Source organism: Phocoena phocoena, chromosome 4, assembly GCF_963924675.1.
Source record: "Phocoena phocoena chromosome 4, mPhoPho1.1, whole genome shotgun sequence".
Taxonomy (NCBI): domain Eukaryota; kingdom Metazoa; phylum Chordata; class Mammalia; order Artiodactyla; family Phocoenidae; genus Phocoena; species Phocoena phocoena.
Genome location: NC_089222.1, coordinates 138,403,666 through 138,420,716, shown reverse-complemented (window position 1 = coordinate 138,420,716; position 17,051 = coordinate 138,403,666). Strand labels below are relative to the sequence as shown.

The 17,051-nt window shown below is 44.7% G+C and overlaps 1 protein-coding gene across 1 annotated transcript; it reads left to right on the top strand.

Annotated features, from left to right (window-relative positions):
- Positions 1–250: 250 nt before the first annotated feature.
- Positions 251–10,547, top strand: PIGP (phosphatidylinositol glycan anchor biosynthesis class P). Its single transcript, XM_065876442.1, has 4 exons — positions 251–373; positions 6,113–6,185; positions 8,158–8,276; positions 10,417–10,547. Exons 1-4 carry the CDS (start codon positions 292–294, stop codon positions 10,545–10,547), a joined length of 405 nt encoding a protein of 134 aa, XP_065732514.1. The 5' UTR covers positions 251–291.
- Positions 10,548–17,051: the final 6,504 nt, after the last annotated feature.

Genomic DNA, 17,051 nt, shown 5'->3' with positions numbered 1-17,051 from the left:
CTTACACTGCGGGAGGTGCGCGCTGTGGCGCGTGTGCTTGTGTGCGTGTGCATGTGAGGTTTGGGGGCTGGTTGCGCCTACAGGCGAGGTATGGGTGCTTGTGTGCACGTGTGCAAGCAGGTGTGTGTTAGAGGTCTGTGTGCAGGTTGCCCGTTGGCGGTGGTTTAGGCTGGGAAAAAAAGTGCGGAGAGGCTGTGCCCATAGCAAAGCGGTGAGGTTATAATAGGCCAATGGTGTGAATCGCTGACAGATGATTGTGTTTCTTTCCCACAGATTAAAGACACAGGGAAAATGGTGGAAAATTCACCGTCGCCATTGCCAGAAAGAGCGATTTATGGCTTTGTCCTTTTTTTAAGCTCCCAATTTGGCTTCAGTAAGTACTTTCCTGATGGATGGCCAGGGCCTTTCTCTGGTGTTCAAGGACAGGAAATTATTGCATTTGTTTGTAGAATGTGTACACAGGAACTGTGATTCTTTCTACCTTTGTCTCTTCGAGAAAACCTGGAGGGAACTCTTGTCTGTTAAGAGTGTTCTACGTGCCAGACATGAACCTTGAAAGATTTAATCTCAACAGATCTTTAAAATGCAGCACCAGTCAAGATTGCAAAGTGAATGCAACTTGGTCCCTGCCTTTAAGGAGGTCATGGTTTTGTGGACAAGACAGAGGAGTAAATCTACAATTCTCTATCAGTGTGATAAGGGCCATGGGCAGCCAGTGTCGAGACAAGAAATCACATTGGAAACTCAGGGAATTCCCTGGGGGTCCAGTGGTTCGGACTCTGTGCTCTCACTGCCAGAGCTCCATTCCTGGTCAGGGAACCGAGATCCTGTGAGCCACGCAGGAGCGTGGCCAAAAGAAAACCAAAAAACCCTGAGAGTCAGAGTGAGCTTTCTCCCAGGAACTTTGTCTTCACCAGTAAGAAGGAAGAAGTGGGAAGGCATTGTGGGGTTTGGAGATGAGTAATCTGGTGTGGCCCCGGTGCAGCCTGTGGGAGGGACAGCAATCAGGTTATAGAAGTCCGCTGCACTTTACATCCTGGGTCTCAATCAGTCCCCATAAGGTCCCATTTTACAGATAAGGAAACTGATGTTTACTGAGACACGATATTCCCAGAGTCACACAGTGGGCCCCATGTCTCTCCCCAAAAGGATTTGAGAATTAGGGAGAAAAGTGGGTGCCCACAGCTTTTTAGAATTTTGTGGAAACCAGAAAGATGGAGTGGTAATGCTTCTGAACCCTAACTGCATCAGTATAGCCAACCAAGCTGTTGGCCAGGGGAGTCTATGGAGCGAAGAAGTTATGACTTGAGTTCAAATCCTGACTCCTCCACAGATTAGCTTTGAGGAGGACCGTTTAGTTAACTTCTTTGGTTCTTCATCTGTGAAAGGGTGGTGATGTTTATCAAATGCTTATGAAGCATAAGACAGTCCTGTGAGATAGATATTGTCATTACTGTCCTCATTTTGCAGATGAGAATATGGAGGCACACGGGGCTTAAGTAATGTGCTCAAGGTCACACAGCCAGTAAATGATAAAGCTAGAATTTGAACCCAGGCATGCTGGGTTGACTTCACTGTGCTGCCTCTTATGTCTGTTGTGAAGATTACTTGCCGTAATGTATGCAGAAAACTTAAAAGAATGCATAGGAACAGTAAGTACAGGTTTCTCCCACAATCCAAAAGTAGAGACCATTCCTATGAAACCTTTCGTGAGCAGAAATGGCGTAAAGCAAAGAAACGATTACCTTAGGGCACATCTTGCTAAGCCATGCACAAGATAAATTGAGATAATGCACTCAATTTGATAAAGATACTCGGTTGAGATCAAGATGTTCACCGACACAGTTCAGAGCTATGGCAGTTTGATGCCGAGATGCTGAGTGTAGCTCTGGGGAGGGAGCCCAGACATGCCACACTCTCCCTGCTCTGGGTGGGCACTGCCTGTATCACGGCTCCCTGCAAAACAAACACTGAATGCTTTCTAAGTAAAAGCAAAAATCCTCTTCAGATTTCCTTTGGTTACCGAAGACAGTTAACTAACGTAGGTCTTTCATAAAAGCGAAATGGCTTAAAGCGAGCTTTCGGAAAGTGAGGATACCTGCATTTATTCAGTGTTAGCTGCTGCTGTTATCGTTATCATCAACATCATCATTTTTGTAAATCACTGTTCTATAGAGTTATTTGAAGGGTTAGAAACTATGTATAAAAATAAAAGCAATGACTTTAAGACTTAAATCCTATAGTACCCACAACCAGAAATTAATTCTGCAAATTGTTCTTGCATACTTACCATGTGCCAGCCACTATTACAGGCAAGGGAAGAGCAAAACAGCCCCCAACTTCCTGCTTTCACAGCTTTCATTCTGCTAGGGGGGGATTGCCAATGGACAAATTAAATAATTAAACATGCAGAATGTCAGATGGTAATGTGTGCCATGGGGAGAAATTAAGCCAGAAAGGAGGATAAGAAGTGGGAGGAGGTTGCCATCATTAAATACAGCGGTCAGGTGGTGCCTCACTGAGGGATGAGTTGTAAGCACAGACACGAAAAGTGAGAGTTAGCCATGTGGCAATCCAGGGAAAGAGCCTCCCAGAGAAGAGCCAGTGCAAAAGCCCCCGAGGAGGCCAGTGGCTTCAAGGAACAGATGGAGGTCAGTAAGGTTGAAACCTGAGACAGTGAGGCAGAAAGTAATAGGATAGAGGAGGTCAGAGGCCAGTACCCAACAGTCATAATGAAACTAGGTGGTGGGTACTCAGGGGTTACATGAGTCTCTCTGTACATTGAAATATTTACTGATTTAAAAAGCTAATCGTCTTAATCTGTTCAGGCTGCTATAACAAAGTACTGTAGACTGGGTAGCTTAACCAATCGACATTTATTTCTCACAGCTCTGGAGACGGGGAAGTGCAAGATCAGGATGCCAGCATGGCTGGGTTCTTGGTGAGGGCCCTCCTACGGTTTGCAGACAACCACCTCCTTACCGTATCCTCGTATCCTCACGTAGTAGAGAAAGAAAGGACACTAATCGCATGATGGAGACCCCTCCCTCATGACCTCATCTATACCTAACTGCCTTCCAAAGGCCCCACCTCCAAATCCATCACATTGCGGATTAGGGTTTCAACATATTAATTTGGTGGGGGGGGGGGACACAAATATTCCGTCCATCACAGTAGTTATAGATTGTGGTAATAGCTTTGAGGGAAATAAAGGGAAATGACAGGGAGTAATGAAGGTGTGGTAGGTGGGACACAGCTGGGAGAGCAAGTGATTGGGGAAAGCCTCTCTTAAGGTGACATTTGAGCTAAGACATAAAGCAGGCTAAGGAACCAGCTGCATTGGAAAAGCCAAAGGAAGATTGTTCCAGGCAGACAGCACTCGCTGTAACTGCAGCGAGGTTGTTTGAAGCACAGAAATGAGACACTGTCCAGAGCCAGAGCATAGTGCGTGAGGGCCGGACATTGGAGAGGCGGGCCGAGCCAGGTCGTTCAAGTTCTTGCAAGCCCTAGGAAGGATTTTCGATTTTATTCTAAGGGCATCGAAGGATTTGAACTGGCAAGTGATAGGGTCAGATTTGTCTTTTTGGAAAATCTCTCGACGCTGTGTGGAGAATGACTGCTCCAGTATCTCTTTCTTCAGGGTTGGAATGACTAGATCCCACTCTGAAAGCCTGGGAGTCGTCTTCACTTGTACTTTTCCTTCTCCCCCAACTCATTCATCTGCTGCTACCACTGAGCCTGCCGGGGTCTCACTTCCTCCACAGATTCCTCCTACGTGCGGCCGTCACAGTGACGCGCTTGAGATCCAGACGTGGACTCCCCTGATTAAAACCTCTCGTTGGAGCCTGGCTGGTTATTTCTCTTGGTAGTCTGCTGTAACTGTAAAGTTACCAACAAAATATCCAGTTGTTCCCTTTGCCCAGAGCATAAAGTCCATGTTCCTCGCCCAGGGTCTTCCATGATCTGGGACCTGTTCACTTTTCCGGCTGGTTTCTCCCTGCTCAGAGCCTCGTACTCCACGCTGCCTGGGGTTCCCCCAAATATGTCGCCTCCGCTTCATGTCGTTTCCAGTGCTCTGGCCGCTGCCTGTAAGCCCAGTGCGAAGACATTGCTCAGGTTCTCATTCCCGCTCAGTAACGTTTAGTTGTGAGACCTTGGGCAAGTTATTTACATTCCCTGAGCCTCAGTTTTTTTCACCTGTGAGTAAGGATTACTAGCACACACCTCAGGGGTCTGGGGAGGGTCCAGTAAGGTAGTGCCTGGGAAGTTCCTGCCACTACATTTGACTCGTTTCTCTCTCCCACATGACTTTGTGAGAATAGAGACCATGTCTCATTTATCTTTATAGCCTCGACCTTCTCATAGTGCCTGGCATATGGCAGATGTACAGTAAATATTCATTCACTTAATTAAACTAAGCAAATCATTTCCATTTATGAATTTGCATTTGTTTCCCCACTGTTTGTATTTCTTTTTTTTTTTTATAAATATATTTATTTATTTATTTTTGGCTGCATTGGGTCTTTGTTGCTGCACGTGGGCTTTCTCTAGTTGTGGCGAGCGGGGGCTACTCTTCGGTGCGCGGGCTTCTCACTGCGGTGGCTTCTCTCGTTGCAGAGCATGGGCTCTAGGCACGTGGGCTCCAGTAGTTGTGACACGCAGGCTCAGTAGTTGTGGCTCCCAGGCTCTAGAGCGCAGGCTTGTGGCGCAGGGGCTTAGTTGCTCCGCAGCATGTGAGATCTTCCTGGACCAGGGGTCGAACCCATGTCCCCTGCATTGGCAGGCGGATTCTTAACCACTGCACCACCAGGGAAGTGCTGTTTGTATTTCATTAATCTTGAAAACTCAAGCTCCACACCAGTTCCTTGCCAGCTTTTCCCTCTGCCATCTACCACACCAGCTCTCTCTTCAGATCCCCAGCGCTCTCTCTGTGGTGGTTGCTGGGAACACTGTTTTCTCATATTTCCTTCCTTCCTATCGTCTGCAAGCCCAGCATTTTCATCTGGCTAACCCCCTATTCATCCTTTAGGCCCCAATTTAATGACTTCTCCAGGAAATCTTTCCTAACCATTCACATCACCGCCACTGTGGGCTGAGGGCCTTCTTATGTGTTCCGATATCCTCTTTTGTTACTCACTCGTTAGTACTTATCAGAGTGTATTGAAAACACCAATTTATTCTTCTCTATTCCTTGCTCAATTTTAAGCTCGGAGAGGGCAGAGGCCATCTCTTTCGGGTTCACCATTGTATCGCACACTCCTGACAGAGAATTCCGTAATACATACTTGTTGAGAAAAATGTTAATCCTTCATCATCACTGAGACAGGCTTGAAATTTCTCTCTGCCACTTACGTTGGACAGAGGATGTAACATGTCTGAGACTCCAGTTCCTCCTCTGTAAAAATGGCTTAATACCTACTAGGATTGTTTTGAGGATTAAATGAAATAATGCCTGTAAAGTGCTCAGAAGTGTGCTTACCCACAGTGAGCGCTCAGAGGTTGGCTGTTATAATAGAGGGACAACAGTAAAGGGTGCCCCAGAGACCCGACTTGAGGGAAATAAGATTGTGCTCTAGGAGATAAGGCATGTTGTGGATCAGAACAAGGGTAGATAAATTCACCTTTATGCCCCTAAATGTCTGTACTTTCAACCCTGTGGGGATGAAGTGTTGAACACCGACTACGTATAAAGCAAATTGCTAGGTGCTATAAGGATTACAACAATTACTAAGGCATGATTTCTGCCCTTAAATTGCTTAAAATACAGTGTGAGTAGTGGAAGTTAAGACATGTTTTTAAAAATAAGTCAGAGGAGTTGTTTAATGGGTGTAGAGTTTCAGATTCACAGGATGAAATAGTTCTAGAAACCTGTTTCGCAGCAATACAGATATACTTGACACTACCGAACATTACACTTAAAATGGTTAAGATGGTAAATTTTATGGTGTTTTTTTTTTTAATTTACTTTTGGCTGCGTCGTGTCTTAGTTGTGGCACGTGGGCTCTTTCGTTGCAGCGCGCCAGCTTCTCTCTAGTTGTTTTATCTGAACCTTGATAGATGGGATGCATGCCTTACTGACATTTTTTCCTTTTTTTTTTTCCCTCTTCTGCAGTACTATATCTTGTGTGGGCTTTTACTCCTGAATCTTGGCTAAGCTCCTTAGGCTTAAGCTATTGGCCTCAAAAGTAAGTTCAATGTATTGCTTAAATAAAGTAAGAGTATATCAATGCTGTTTTGAAGGATCAGGTTTTTTCTTAAGACTTATGCAAATCTTATATTTATTCTTTTAAGATCCATAAATAGCCATATAGAAATTTAAAGGTTTTTAAAGACGATTATTGATACACTTCTATTTAAAGATGGTGGACTAAATGCACATCTTTATCTCTACTTCCTCCCAAAATCTTGTTAAAATAAGCCCATAGAAAAAAATAATTGTTAAGCTATAAACCCACAGGAGCAAATAACGGGATAGTGGAGGTGTATCAATAAAATCTCGGGAAGTGGATTGCAGATAGGTGAGAGGTAACTAACTGAATTTCCACTTTCCCACATTGCTAAAGCAGGGAAGCCAGCCAGAGCCTCTGTGCCCACAACACAGAGAGGCCCAGACATTGGAGGTACGGGTACCTCTTTAACATGGTATTTCTGGGCTGGGCTGAAAACAGTGTTTAAAGAGCATTCAACCCTCAAATCCCCCTCCTCAGCCCTTAAAGCTGGAGACCAACCCTCCCCTGCAGAAGACAGGAGTTTTATGCTCTGGAAAGGCTGAGTGAGAGTCTCTAGTCTGGGGGACACTAGGTCTAACTAGGCACATTACTGAAAACAGGGATCAGTGAAAATCTGCATTGCTGAATAGTGAGATTCCTCCCAAGCACCTTTCCTCACTAGGCTCTCAGGCTTGTGGTTGGCAGGCTTGTACCACCCGCCCGCCCCCTCCCAGCAAGATAGGAGGGTCCTCCCTGAAGAAGCTGACCAGCTCAAGAGAAAGGGTCTTTAATTTCTGATAATTAGAGATCCTCCAATGGAATGGCCAGGTCTCCCATAGTGTGGATCTCCAGTTGGCCATCCCAGCCCACATATGCACAGTGCTTCCAATTAGCTTGTTAGTAGTTCATCTTTATTTTTATTTTTATATGTCTCCCCAGCCGCCTCCCTGCCTTCCCAGTACTTCATCTTTAAATATGAATGGGCAACTTATCAGACATTAAAAGAAAGCCTCTAAAATGAAATACAAGAGAAAAAAGCAAAAAACGAAAAGAGAAAAGAAACTTGAAGAAAATGGAGATAATGCAAAGAGCAGAAGAAAACTTTAAAATCAGAGATAAAAAAAGATTATAACTATGAAACAACAGGATGCTATAATATAGGGAATGTTCAGAGAGTTACTGCATTTGGAAATTATAAATATGGTAGCCAAAATTAACATTTTAATTGAAGGTTTAGAAGAAACACCAAAAGTAATCTCCAGAAAGTAGGACAGAGTATAGCAAAACAGAAAATAGAGAAAAGATGAGGAAAGTATAACAGCAAAAAAGCTCTTAGAAGTTCCATAAAGAGAAAACAGTAGGGAAGAAATTATTAAATAATGCACCCAATAAAACATGTGAGGTAGAGCATTTGATGTGTTTAACTGTATTAAGAGGCACACTAGATTCTATCAGAGAATTTGAGGACCGAGTATTGATAGGTACATGGGAAACCAAGCAAACAGACAAAAAGTAGTAATTAATTTCCAGGAAAAACAAAAAATTGTACAAGAAGACATAATAATAATACGTTACAGTGTTCAGTTTCAAACATTATTTATATATACATCTTCATATTAGGATGTTCAGAGAAAATGTCTGAAGTTTAAAAAGTCAAGAAATGGTAATAGGAGTATGTTGTGTAGGAAGGTGGAGGTAAACACCAGAAGAAACAGCTTAGGTGCTGAAAGTGTTCCCTACTGGGAAGAAGGACACCAGGGCTCAAACAGGGGTACAAGATAGCAGCTTCACTGTAGGCCAGTAGAACTATTGGACTGCCTTTTAGGTACATGTATCATTTCAGTCAAAACTAAAATTAAGTTTAAAAGCGTATTAACTTGGTGATGAACTGTAGAGAACTGCAACTTTTTAGGAAGTCTGTTACCTACTTTAATATTCTTTTCTGCAGATACTGGGCAGTTGCACTGCCTATGTACCTCCTCATTACTGCAGTGATTGGGTATGTGCTCTTATTCGGGATAAACATGATGAGTACCTCTCCACTCAACTCCATTCATACAATCACAGGTAAATTTATATCAAAGGAAAGTGCCGGGGGTTGGAGGAGTCGGGTATTGACACTTTTGTCAAGAAAAGCAGGGACCTCCCTGGTGGTCCCGTAGTTAAGACTCTGCGCTCCCAGGACTTCCCCGGTGGCGCAGTGGTTAAGAATCCTTCTGCCAATGCAGGGGACACGGGTTTGATCCCTGGTCCAGGCAGATCCCACATGCTGTGGAGCAACTAAGCCTGTGCACCACAGCTACTGAGCCTGCACTCTAGAGCCCAAGGGCCACAACTACTGACCCCACGTGCAGCAGCTACTGAAGCCCACGTGCTCTGGGGCCCATGTGCCGTAACTACTGAGCCCACATGCTGTGACTACTGAAGCCCATGCACCTAGAGCCCGTGCTCCACAACAAGAGAAGCCACCGCAATGAGAAGCCTGTGCACCGCAACAAAGAGTAGCCCCTGCTCACCACAACTAGAGAAAGCCCGCACGCAGCAATGAAGACCCAACACAGCCCAAAAAATAATAATAAAAAAATAATAAACCTAGATCATTAAAAAAAAAAAGGCTCCGCGCTCCCAGTGCAGGGGGCCCAGGTTCAATCCCTGGTCAGGGAACTAGATCCCGCATGCCACAATTAAGAGCCTGCATGCTGCCACTAAAGGAGCCCACATGCCATAACTAAAAAGATCCCACATGCTGCAACTAAGACCCAGCACAGCGAAATAAATAAATAAATATTTTTAAAAAAGAAAAAGCAACAAAGAACAGGCTGTAGTAATTGACACACATCAGCATAGTAAAAAAAAACTGGGAGAAATAAATACGATTATACCAGAGGAAATGTTCACATGGCACAAATAAGCTGTCATGAATATGCTGTTCATTATACTAGTTAACAGGTATATTTTCCCGTAAAAACCACAAGTATGTAATATGTTCCTTGGCAACTTTGCCTGAGAGAAACTTCTTTTATCCTAAACAAGCTGTGTTGATCAAGGGATGACAAAGAGGTCCATACAGACCTTGTCTGGGAGGAGGAATTTGGGGGTGTGTATCCTCAGGATCACTGTGTACACCTGACCGCAATTAAGTGGCTAGAAGAGCCACGGCATGTTTTCTGTAGTTGTTGTTAAGTTCTTTTATTTCAAGTCTAAAGATTAAAGTAGATTCCTGGGAGTTCCCTGATGGCCTGATGGTTAGGATTCCCGGCTTTCACTGCTATGGCCTGGGTTCAGTCTCCTGGTTGGGGAACTGAGATCCCACAAGCCGCGTGGCATAGCCAAAATTAAAAAAAAAAAATTAGATTCCTGAACTTTCTTGGATTCTAGGAAGCAAAGTATTTTTTAAGTTCTGGTATGATTTTTTAACCTTTATATACTGCTTTTCTGATAACCTACTGTGTTCCCTGCATACTTGGCTGGAATTACAGCAAATAGACAATTTGTACAAAGAGGGGAAATTGTTAAGTTTGCATGAATGATTGTACCAAATGATTGGGGTGTTGATATAATTCTCTTCCTATGAGAAATGTACAAATGGGGCTTGAATCATCATTGTACAGTTGAATGAAATATTAATTTTTTAAAATTTATTTTTGGCTGCATTGGGTCTTTGTTGCTGCACGTGGCCTTTCTCTAGTTGCGGCGAGCGGGGGCTACTCTTTGTTGCAGTGCAGAGGCTTCTCATTGCAGTGGCTTCTCTTGTTGCGGAACACGGGCTCTAGGCTTGCGGGCTTCAGTAGTTGCAGCACACGGGCTCAGTAGTTGCGGCACGCAGGCCCTAGAGCATATGGGCTCAGTAGTTGTGGCGCGTGGGCTTAGTTGCTCCGCGGCATGTGGGATCTTCCTGGACCAGGGATCGAACCCGTGTCCCCTGCTTTGACAGGCGCATTCTTACCACAGCGCCACCAGGGAAACGCCTGAAATATTAATTTCTTACCCAAGTTAGAGGATGCAAAAAGTAACTTGGCTGATTTTTATTCTAATTGGGACATTTCTTCTAAAGAGAGAATTTAAGGGGCCTTTTAATTATGTTAAACATGGTATTTGTCATTATCCAAACATTAGCCTAGTAAACTATGTGGTGGGTCTCCACAAACCACAGAGATTGTTGAAGAAATTGCTTGGGTAAACAGAGCCTTTTGTCCTCTTCTTACAGATAACTATGCCAAAAACCAACAGCCGAAGAAATACCAAGAAGAGGCCATCCCAGCATTAAGAGATATTCCTATTAGTGAAGTAAACCAAATGTTTTTTCTTGAAGCCAAAGAACTTTACACCAAAAACTGAATTGTACATAGACTAATACCAAACACGTATTATAAATTTTTGATGGAAGAATTTCGACCATAGTAATTTTGACTGTCTTTCTGATTAATATCCAGTATTGAAATGTTAAAAAAAAGAAAGAAAAATGTAAGTTGAACTTCTCTTAGATTAAGTTCTATTAATATTATAAATGTTATCAAATAGTAGTTACTAATAGAGTAAATAAAATACTGCATTACCATATGGCAGGTGTCCCTCCAGAGAGGCATTCATGTTGTAATTTTCAAAGGGCAATTGTGTCCTTCCCACTGTTTGTTCGTAGAAGCCCAGAATTCAAACTCTTAGGTTTAGGAGAAGGGCACATTTAATGTGTGTCTCTGCCATCAGATTTGTGTCTCAGGGACGACTGCTTTAGACGGGGCAGTCGACGAAAGCTGCTGTGAGGAGGCAGTTGGGGTTGAGGTTTGATTAGCAAAAACAGGAGCTGTCACATAAAGATTAGAGGGGCAGCAGGGAGCGTCCAGTACCGAGCAGGCAGGACAGAAACCTTGGGTGGGAAGGAGGGAAGGAGCGTGGTGTGTCCTAAGGCCAGGAGGCCAGCAGGGGGCCTAGCGCTTGCTGCGGGAGGGTGTGAGGGCTGTGAGGACCAGCGTAAGAAGTCTGGGTTCATCTGTCAGTGTGATGGGTTTGAGGCCCTTCACATACTGAGCCATTAGGAGGCTTTGAGGGAAAGTGTGTCACGGCCTGATCTGTGTTTTTTAAAAGCCACTGGGGGGAGTTCGCTGGCAGTCCAGTGGTTAGGACTCTGCGCTTTCACTGCAGGTTCACTCGCTGGTTGGGGAATTAAGATCCCACAAGCCGCTGGCTTCGGCCAAAAAAATAAAATAAAAGCCACTGGGCAGTGGGTGGAGGGTAGGTTCAGGTGGGGGAATTGGGGACAGGGAAGAGTGTGGAAGTAGGGAGACCGGTCAGGAGACGATTGCATTAGTCCAGGCAGAAAATGCTTGCCGCGTAGAGCAGAGTGGTAGCTGTGGAGCTGCGGAGGAGCGCGTAGCTTTGCAGCATTTGTTGGAGACAGCTGACTGGGTAGATGGATCTGACTGTACAGGGTAGGCAGGCTACTGAGAGGAGTTGTGATCAAGAGTCATTCCTAGGTTTATCTGAATTACTGAACTGAGTAGATGATTGCACCTTCTACTGAATCAGACAGATTTGGGGAAGTGTAGTTGAGGGGGTTGGAGGGTTTGGTAACTAACTATGGATTAGTTTGACCAACGCTGCCGTATTAATATCTGGGTATGTCTCGTGTAAGATTAAGGAGCTTAGATAGAAATGTTTAAAAGAAACAAGCCACCCATAACTTAGCAGGAGTATACTCACAGTTGGCCAGGGGGACCAAATCTAAATTCATGTAGTACTCAGTGCCGCCTGTCTTTTGATAACTTAAATCTCTACCCAGGTTTGGAGCCACACATTTTAATTTATGCAAATTTAACTATATTTTCTGTATTTAAAAATAAAAAAGGAAAGAGAGAAAAGAAAAAGAAACTAATAATTTTAAATTGTTGGGAACACTAGGACTTCCACTTCAATAACCATATCCCTGCCCAGTAAGCATGAGATGGGTAACGTGAACCTGCTGTTTCTGTTCCCTAATGAGTCCCAGTTCCTGTATTAATTTAGGGTAAGGGCACGTCACCACACTGAAGAGCAGTTTGAGGGGACCAGCCAACTCTGTCAAGGGTAGAATGGTAAATAAATTATGTCCTGTTTATACAATGGAAAACGACACAGCCATGCAAACAAGAATGAAATTACTGCTCTACCTAGCAACGTGAGTGAATTTCACAATGTTGGGCATAAAAAGCCAGGTATAAAGGAATATATATATGTATACACACACATATATATGTGTGTATATATATATACTGTATGATGCTATTTATATGAAGTTCAAAATCAGGAAAATAATTTTTAAACCTATGGGGATATATATTAGAATAGTGATATTAACTGGGAGGCAGCATGAGAGAATCTGCTGGTGATTTGGAAATGCCCTACATCTTGATCTGGGTGGTAGTTACCTGGGAATCACGTATGTTTAGAAAAATAGTTATTATCATTAAGATTTGTGCTCCTAATGTAAGTTATACATCAATAATGAGGTAAAGAACAGTACTATGCCCCATCCCCAGAAATTTTGATTCATTGGTCTGGAGCAGGGCCCAGGCCAGGGTAATTTTTTTTTTTTTTTTTTTTTTTTTTTTTTTTTTGCAGTACACGGGCCTCTCACCGTTGTGGCCTCTCCCATTGCGGAGCACAGGCTCCGAATGGGCAGGCTCAGCAGCCATGGCTCACAGGCCTAGCCACTCCACGGCATGTGGGATCTTCCCGGACCGGGGCACGAACCCGTGTCCCCTGCATCGGCAGGCGGACTCTCAACCACTGCGCCACCAGGGAAGCCCCCAGGGTAATTTTTAATGTCACCCAGACACTTATAACAGGCAGCCAGGGTCAGAACTTCTGCCTTCATTGATTGGACTTAACTGACCCTGTCGTCAACCAGGGCAATGGCCATTCACTTTGGAAGAGAAAGTGGCAGTTAATAGAGCTGTCCTCTTCCCACCAAACTGGGGGCCGCAATTCCGTTGAAGGTCATGATCAATTTAGTGCACCTGCCGCTTTATACTCATGAAGAGTAAGAGACCCAAAGAGTTTCTGTGTATGTGGATTATATAGAGAAATTTTTAAAATATTTGTTTATAAATAATAAACCTGTTACATTTTGTTGTATTTAAGTAACATTTTATGAAAAATAACTATTTTCCAGAACAAATTTAGTGAGACAAGTAGAATTGTTTAACATTTTTGCAGATCTGTTTAACATCTGGCTTAAAAGAAGACAGCTGGGTTCTCATATCTGCATCTGCGTTCTGTTCTGGTACCACGTGCCACAAAGCCTCTGGAAAACTCCACCGCATACTCACAAGACACTGAGTGTGAAGAAGACAAATAGCATCTTATTATTATTATGAAGATGGTTTTGACCTCAGAGACCCCCTGAAAAGACTACACTTTGAGAACCACTGGTTAGTGGGCCTCAACTAGAGTGTATGTGTGTGTACTAGAGTAGAATACATTATAGCGGAGCACATTGCACTTGGTAAATATCTTGATTGTACACCTTTTTTGGTCACTTCAGATCCTCTCTGTCCCACCTCTTATTCCAGCCACTGATGCTGCTTTGACCAGATCCACACAGGTGCCACCTGCCAGTGCACCCTGGAAGCAGGGGGAGTTGACACCATAGGACACCACGGGCAGGCGTTAAGCTCCCAAAGAACTGGTTCTGAGCTGCCTTTCCTGAGCTCCAGGCAGGTCTTATGAGCTTGAGCTGTGGTTACCATGGCAGTGGTGAACTCAGTATTGTCTCCTTGTCTTTGTTTTGCTTCCTTGCTTCCCACTCCTCCCTAGTGTCACTTTTCAAATAAACTGCCTACACAAGCCTTTGTCACAGGCTCAGGCCTTTGTCACAGGCTCTGCTTTCAGGGGAGCCCCGGCTGACAGGTTTGTATTTTGTAAAAATGTTGCTTCGGTTATAGGGCCATGATGTCTGATGCACTTCCCTGCTGCATCTCATAATTTAAGAAAAACACTTGAAAGACACTGTGTTTTGCAGTGAGCCCAACTAATAGCATAAAGTACTCCGAATAAAAAATGTCAGTGAGGGCTTCCCTGGTGGCGCAGTGGTTGAGAGTCCGCCTGCCGATGCAGGGGACACGGGTTCGTGCCCCGGTCCGGGAAGATCCCACATGCCGCGGAGTGACTGGGCCCGTCAGCCATGGCCGCTGAGCCTGCGCGTCTGGAGCCTGTGCTCCGCAATGGGAGAGGCCACAACAGTGAGAGGCCCAAGTACCGCAAAAAAAAAAAAAAAAAAATGTCAGTGATAGGGCTTCCCTGGTGGCGCAGTGGTTGAGAGTCCACCTGCCGATGCAGGGGACGCGGGTTCGTGCCCCAGTCCGGGAAGATCCCACGTGCCGCAAAGCAGCTAGGCCTGTGAGCCATGGCTGCTGAGCCTGCGTGTCCGGAGCCTGTGCTCTGCAACAAGAGAGGCCACAACAGTTAGAGGCCCGCGTACCGCAAAAAAAAATAAGTCCAAATATGAAACTATCTATGAAAAGCCAACAGAATTCAAATCCAAAATTCTGCCCTCCCTCATTTCTTGTTTTCTAGTTGTTGTTTTTCTTTTCTGCTCACTTTTTAAAATTTATTTATTTATATTTTATTTCTGGCTGCATTGGGTCTTCGTTGCTGCACATGGCCTTTCTCTAGTTGCAGCAAGCGGGGGCTACTCTTCCTTGCGGTGCACGGGATTCTCATTGCGGTGGCTTCTCTTGTTGTGGAGCACAGGCTCTAGGCGCACGGGCTTCAGTAGTTGTGGCTCGTGGGCTCTAGAGCGCAGGCTCAGTAGCTGTGGTGCACGGGCTTAGTTGCTCCGCGGTATGTGGGATCTTCCAGGACCAGGGCTTGAACCCATGCCCCCCTGCATTGACAGGCAGATTCTTAACCACTGCGCCACCAAGGGAGTCTGCTCCCTCATTTCTTTTTCTTTTTTTTTTTAACATCTTTATTGGAGTATAATTTCCTCATTTCTTGACCTGCCCTCTTTTAGCCAGAAGGTTCTCAATCAAGTGCCTGGATTTTCTCAAGAAGCTGCTCCCTAGGCGTCCATCAGAACAGGTGTCACTCCTTAAGCAAATGGATTCAATGAAAAATGTCTTGTATATCGCACTTTTTCAAAGAGTCGGTAGGACACACAATATCGTTATTATCAGCCCTGTGCCTTAGAAAACCCAACCAAATCAACTGCTACAGGAGTTATCCCAGAACCTGATATATTGAACAGTACAGGCCCCTACTAGTCAGTAACTGCAGTGCAGCTGCGTGGAACATGGGGAAAGGGCAGCGGAAAAGGAGTGGTTCTTGATTTGTCTTCCCAGCTTACAGGTCAGGCTGGGCAGTTGTCAAGATGCTCAATCACTCAGTGTAAAACCTAGTTGGGTTAATTGTGGCCCCATTAATTAATACTACCTGGGAATGGGCAGAAACTTACTTATCCCACCTCTTCTAATCAGGATAGTCTAAGTCAAAAGGCAACAAAATTTCATTTTTCAAAGAACAGAACTTTGAGATAGCCACCAAATGGCACCATGGAGAAAGGGACAGCCGGTGTCTCGGGTCACCTGTATGGACTCCTGACCAGGACTAAATGTTCTCTCCCCCACCATGCCTCATAACCACAAAAGTCTCAGTGTGCCAGAGATGTGATAGAAACCTCAGGGACCAAAGGAGCCATGGAATCAGAAATGATGGCATTATAGAAAATGCAGTTGTAATTCCTGAACAAGGGCATTGTGGGCCAAGATTTATTATCTCTGTTTCCCATGAAACAGAGGAAAAACCCTTTCCAATAATTCAGTGCCTGTCTCCAGCTACTTCTGCAAATCCGGAGTACCCAGGCTCTGCTTGTGTAGGTCACAGTCACAGAGGGTCACGTGGCCAGGGCTGGATGACACCAGCCTCACGGTGACTCACACATCGCCACTCGAGTTAGTAAGCCTGTTCACGCAGCCTCGCACGTCAGAGGCAGCTGTGAGTCAGCCCGCATCAGCTGCTGCTTGGCTTCAAGGGGCCCCTCCTACCCTCTGACATTTCGGCTTCCAGCACCGCCTGTTCTCACTGTTCTCAAGTGATGCTCCTAGGGTGACATGCGGGAGGCACAATCATCCCTCACCACACTTCTGTGAAGGAGAAGCTCCCGACAGGAATTAAAATACAGTATGTATTCACGTGATAAACCTGAAGTTCAAAGCAGGCTTTCTTCCCGAAAACTGATGTGAGGGGGTCTGGGCCTGCCGATCTGGAGGCTCACCAGCTGCGTGCACGAGGGAGTGTGCTGGGCTGCAAACTGAGAGGTCCGGGCAGAGGGCAGACAGCTCGAGAGCAGTCACCTTTGCCCGTTTCCACCCATGGGCTAAATTGTACCTGTCCCATGAGGGTAAGGAGTAAGGGGTAGAGAGAATGGCAGAAACCTCTTCCCCAGGACTTCCCCAGGAAGGACACTCAGTGTTCTATCTCAGTGTTTCAGCCACTGAGATAGAAATGAGGAGAAAGACCATGGTTCCCCAGCACTGGCCACTTAGGTTGTCTCCTGTTTTGCCCTATTTTAAATAATCAGTACAGCAAACATCTTTGTGGAATTGTGTCCCTGGGCTGGGTTCCTTACATTGGAATTATTACAGGGTCAAAGGGCTTGAACTTTTAAAAAAATTTTTTATTGGAGTATAGTTGCTTTACAATATTGTGTTAGTTTCTACTGTACAGCAAAGTGAATCAACTATACTTATATCCCCTCTTTTTTGGATTTCCTTCCCACTTAGGTCAGCACAGAGCATTGAGTAGAGTTTCCTGCACCATACAGTAGGTTCTCATTAGTTATCTATTTTATACATAGTATCATTAGTG

Bases quoted from the DNA above. Each gene is read 5' to 3' on its own strand.
- PIGP (XM_065876442.1), top strand. From the start codon at position 292: ATGGTGGAAAATTCACCGTCGCCATTGCCAGAAAGAGCGATTTATGGC. The intron at 374-6,112 runs GTAAGTACTTTC...CCTCTTCTGCAG, and splicing joins AAGCTCCCAATTTGGCTTCA to TACTATATCTTGTGTGGGCT. The intron at 6,186-8,157 runs GTAAGTTCAATG...TCTTTTCTGCAG, and splicing joins TTAAGCTATTGGCCTCAAAA to ATACTGGGCAGTTGCACTGC.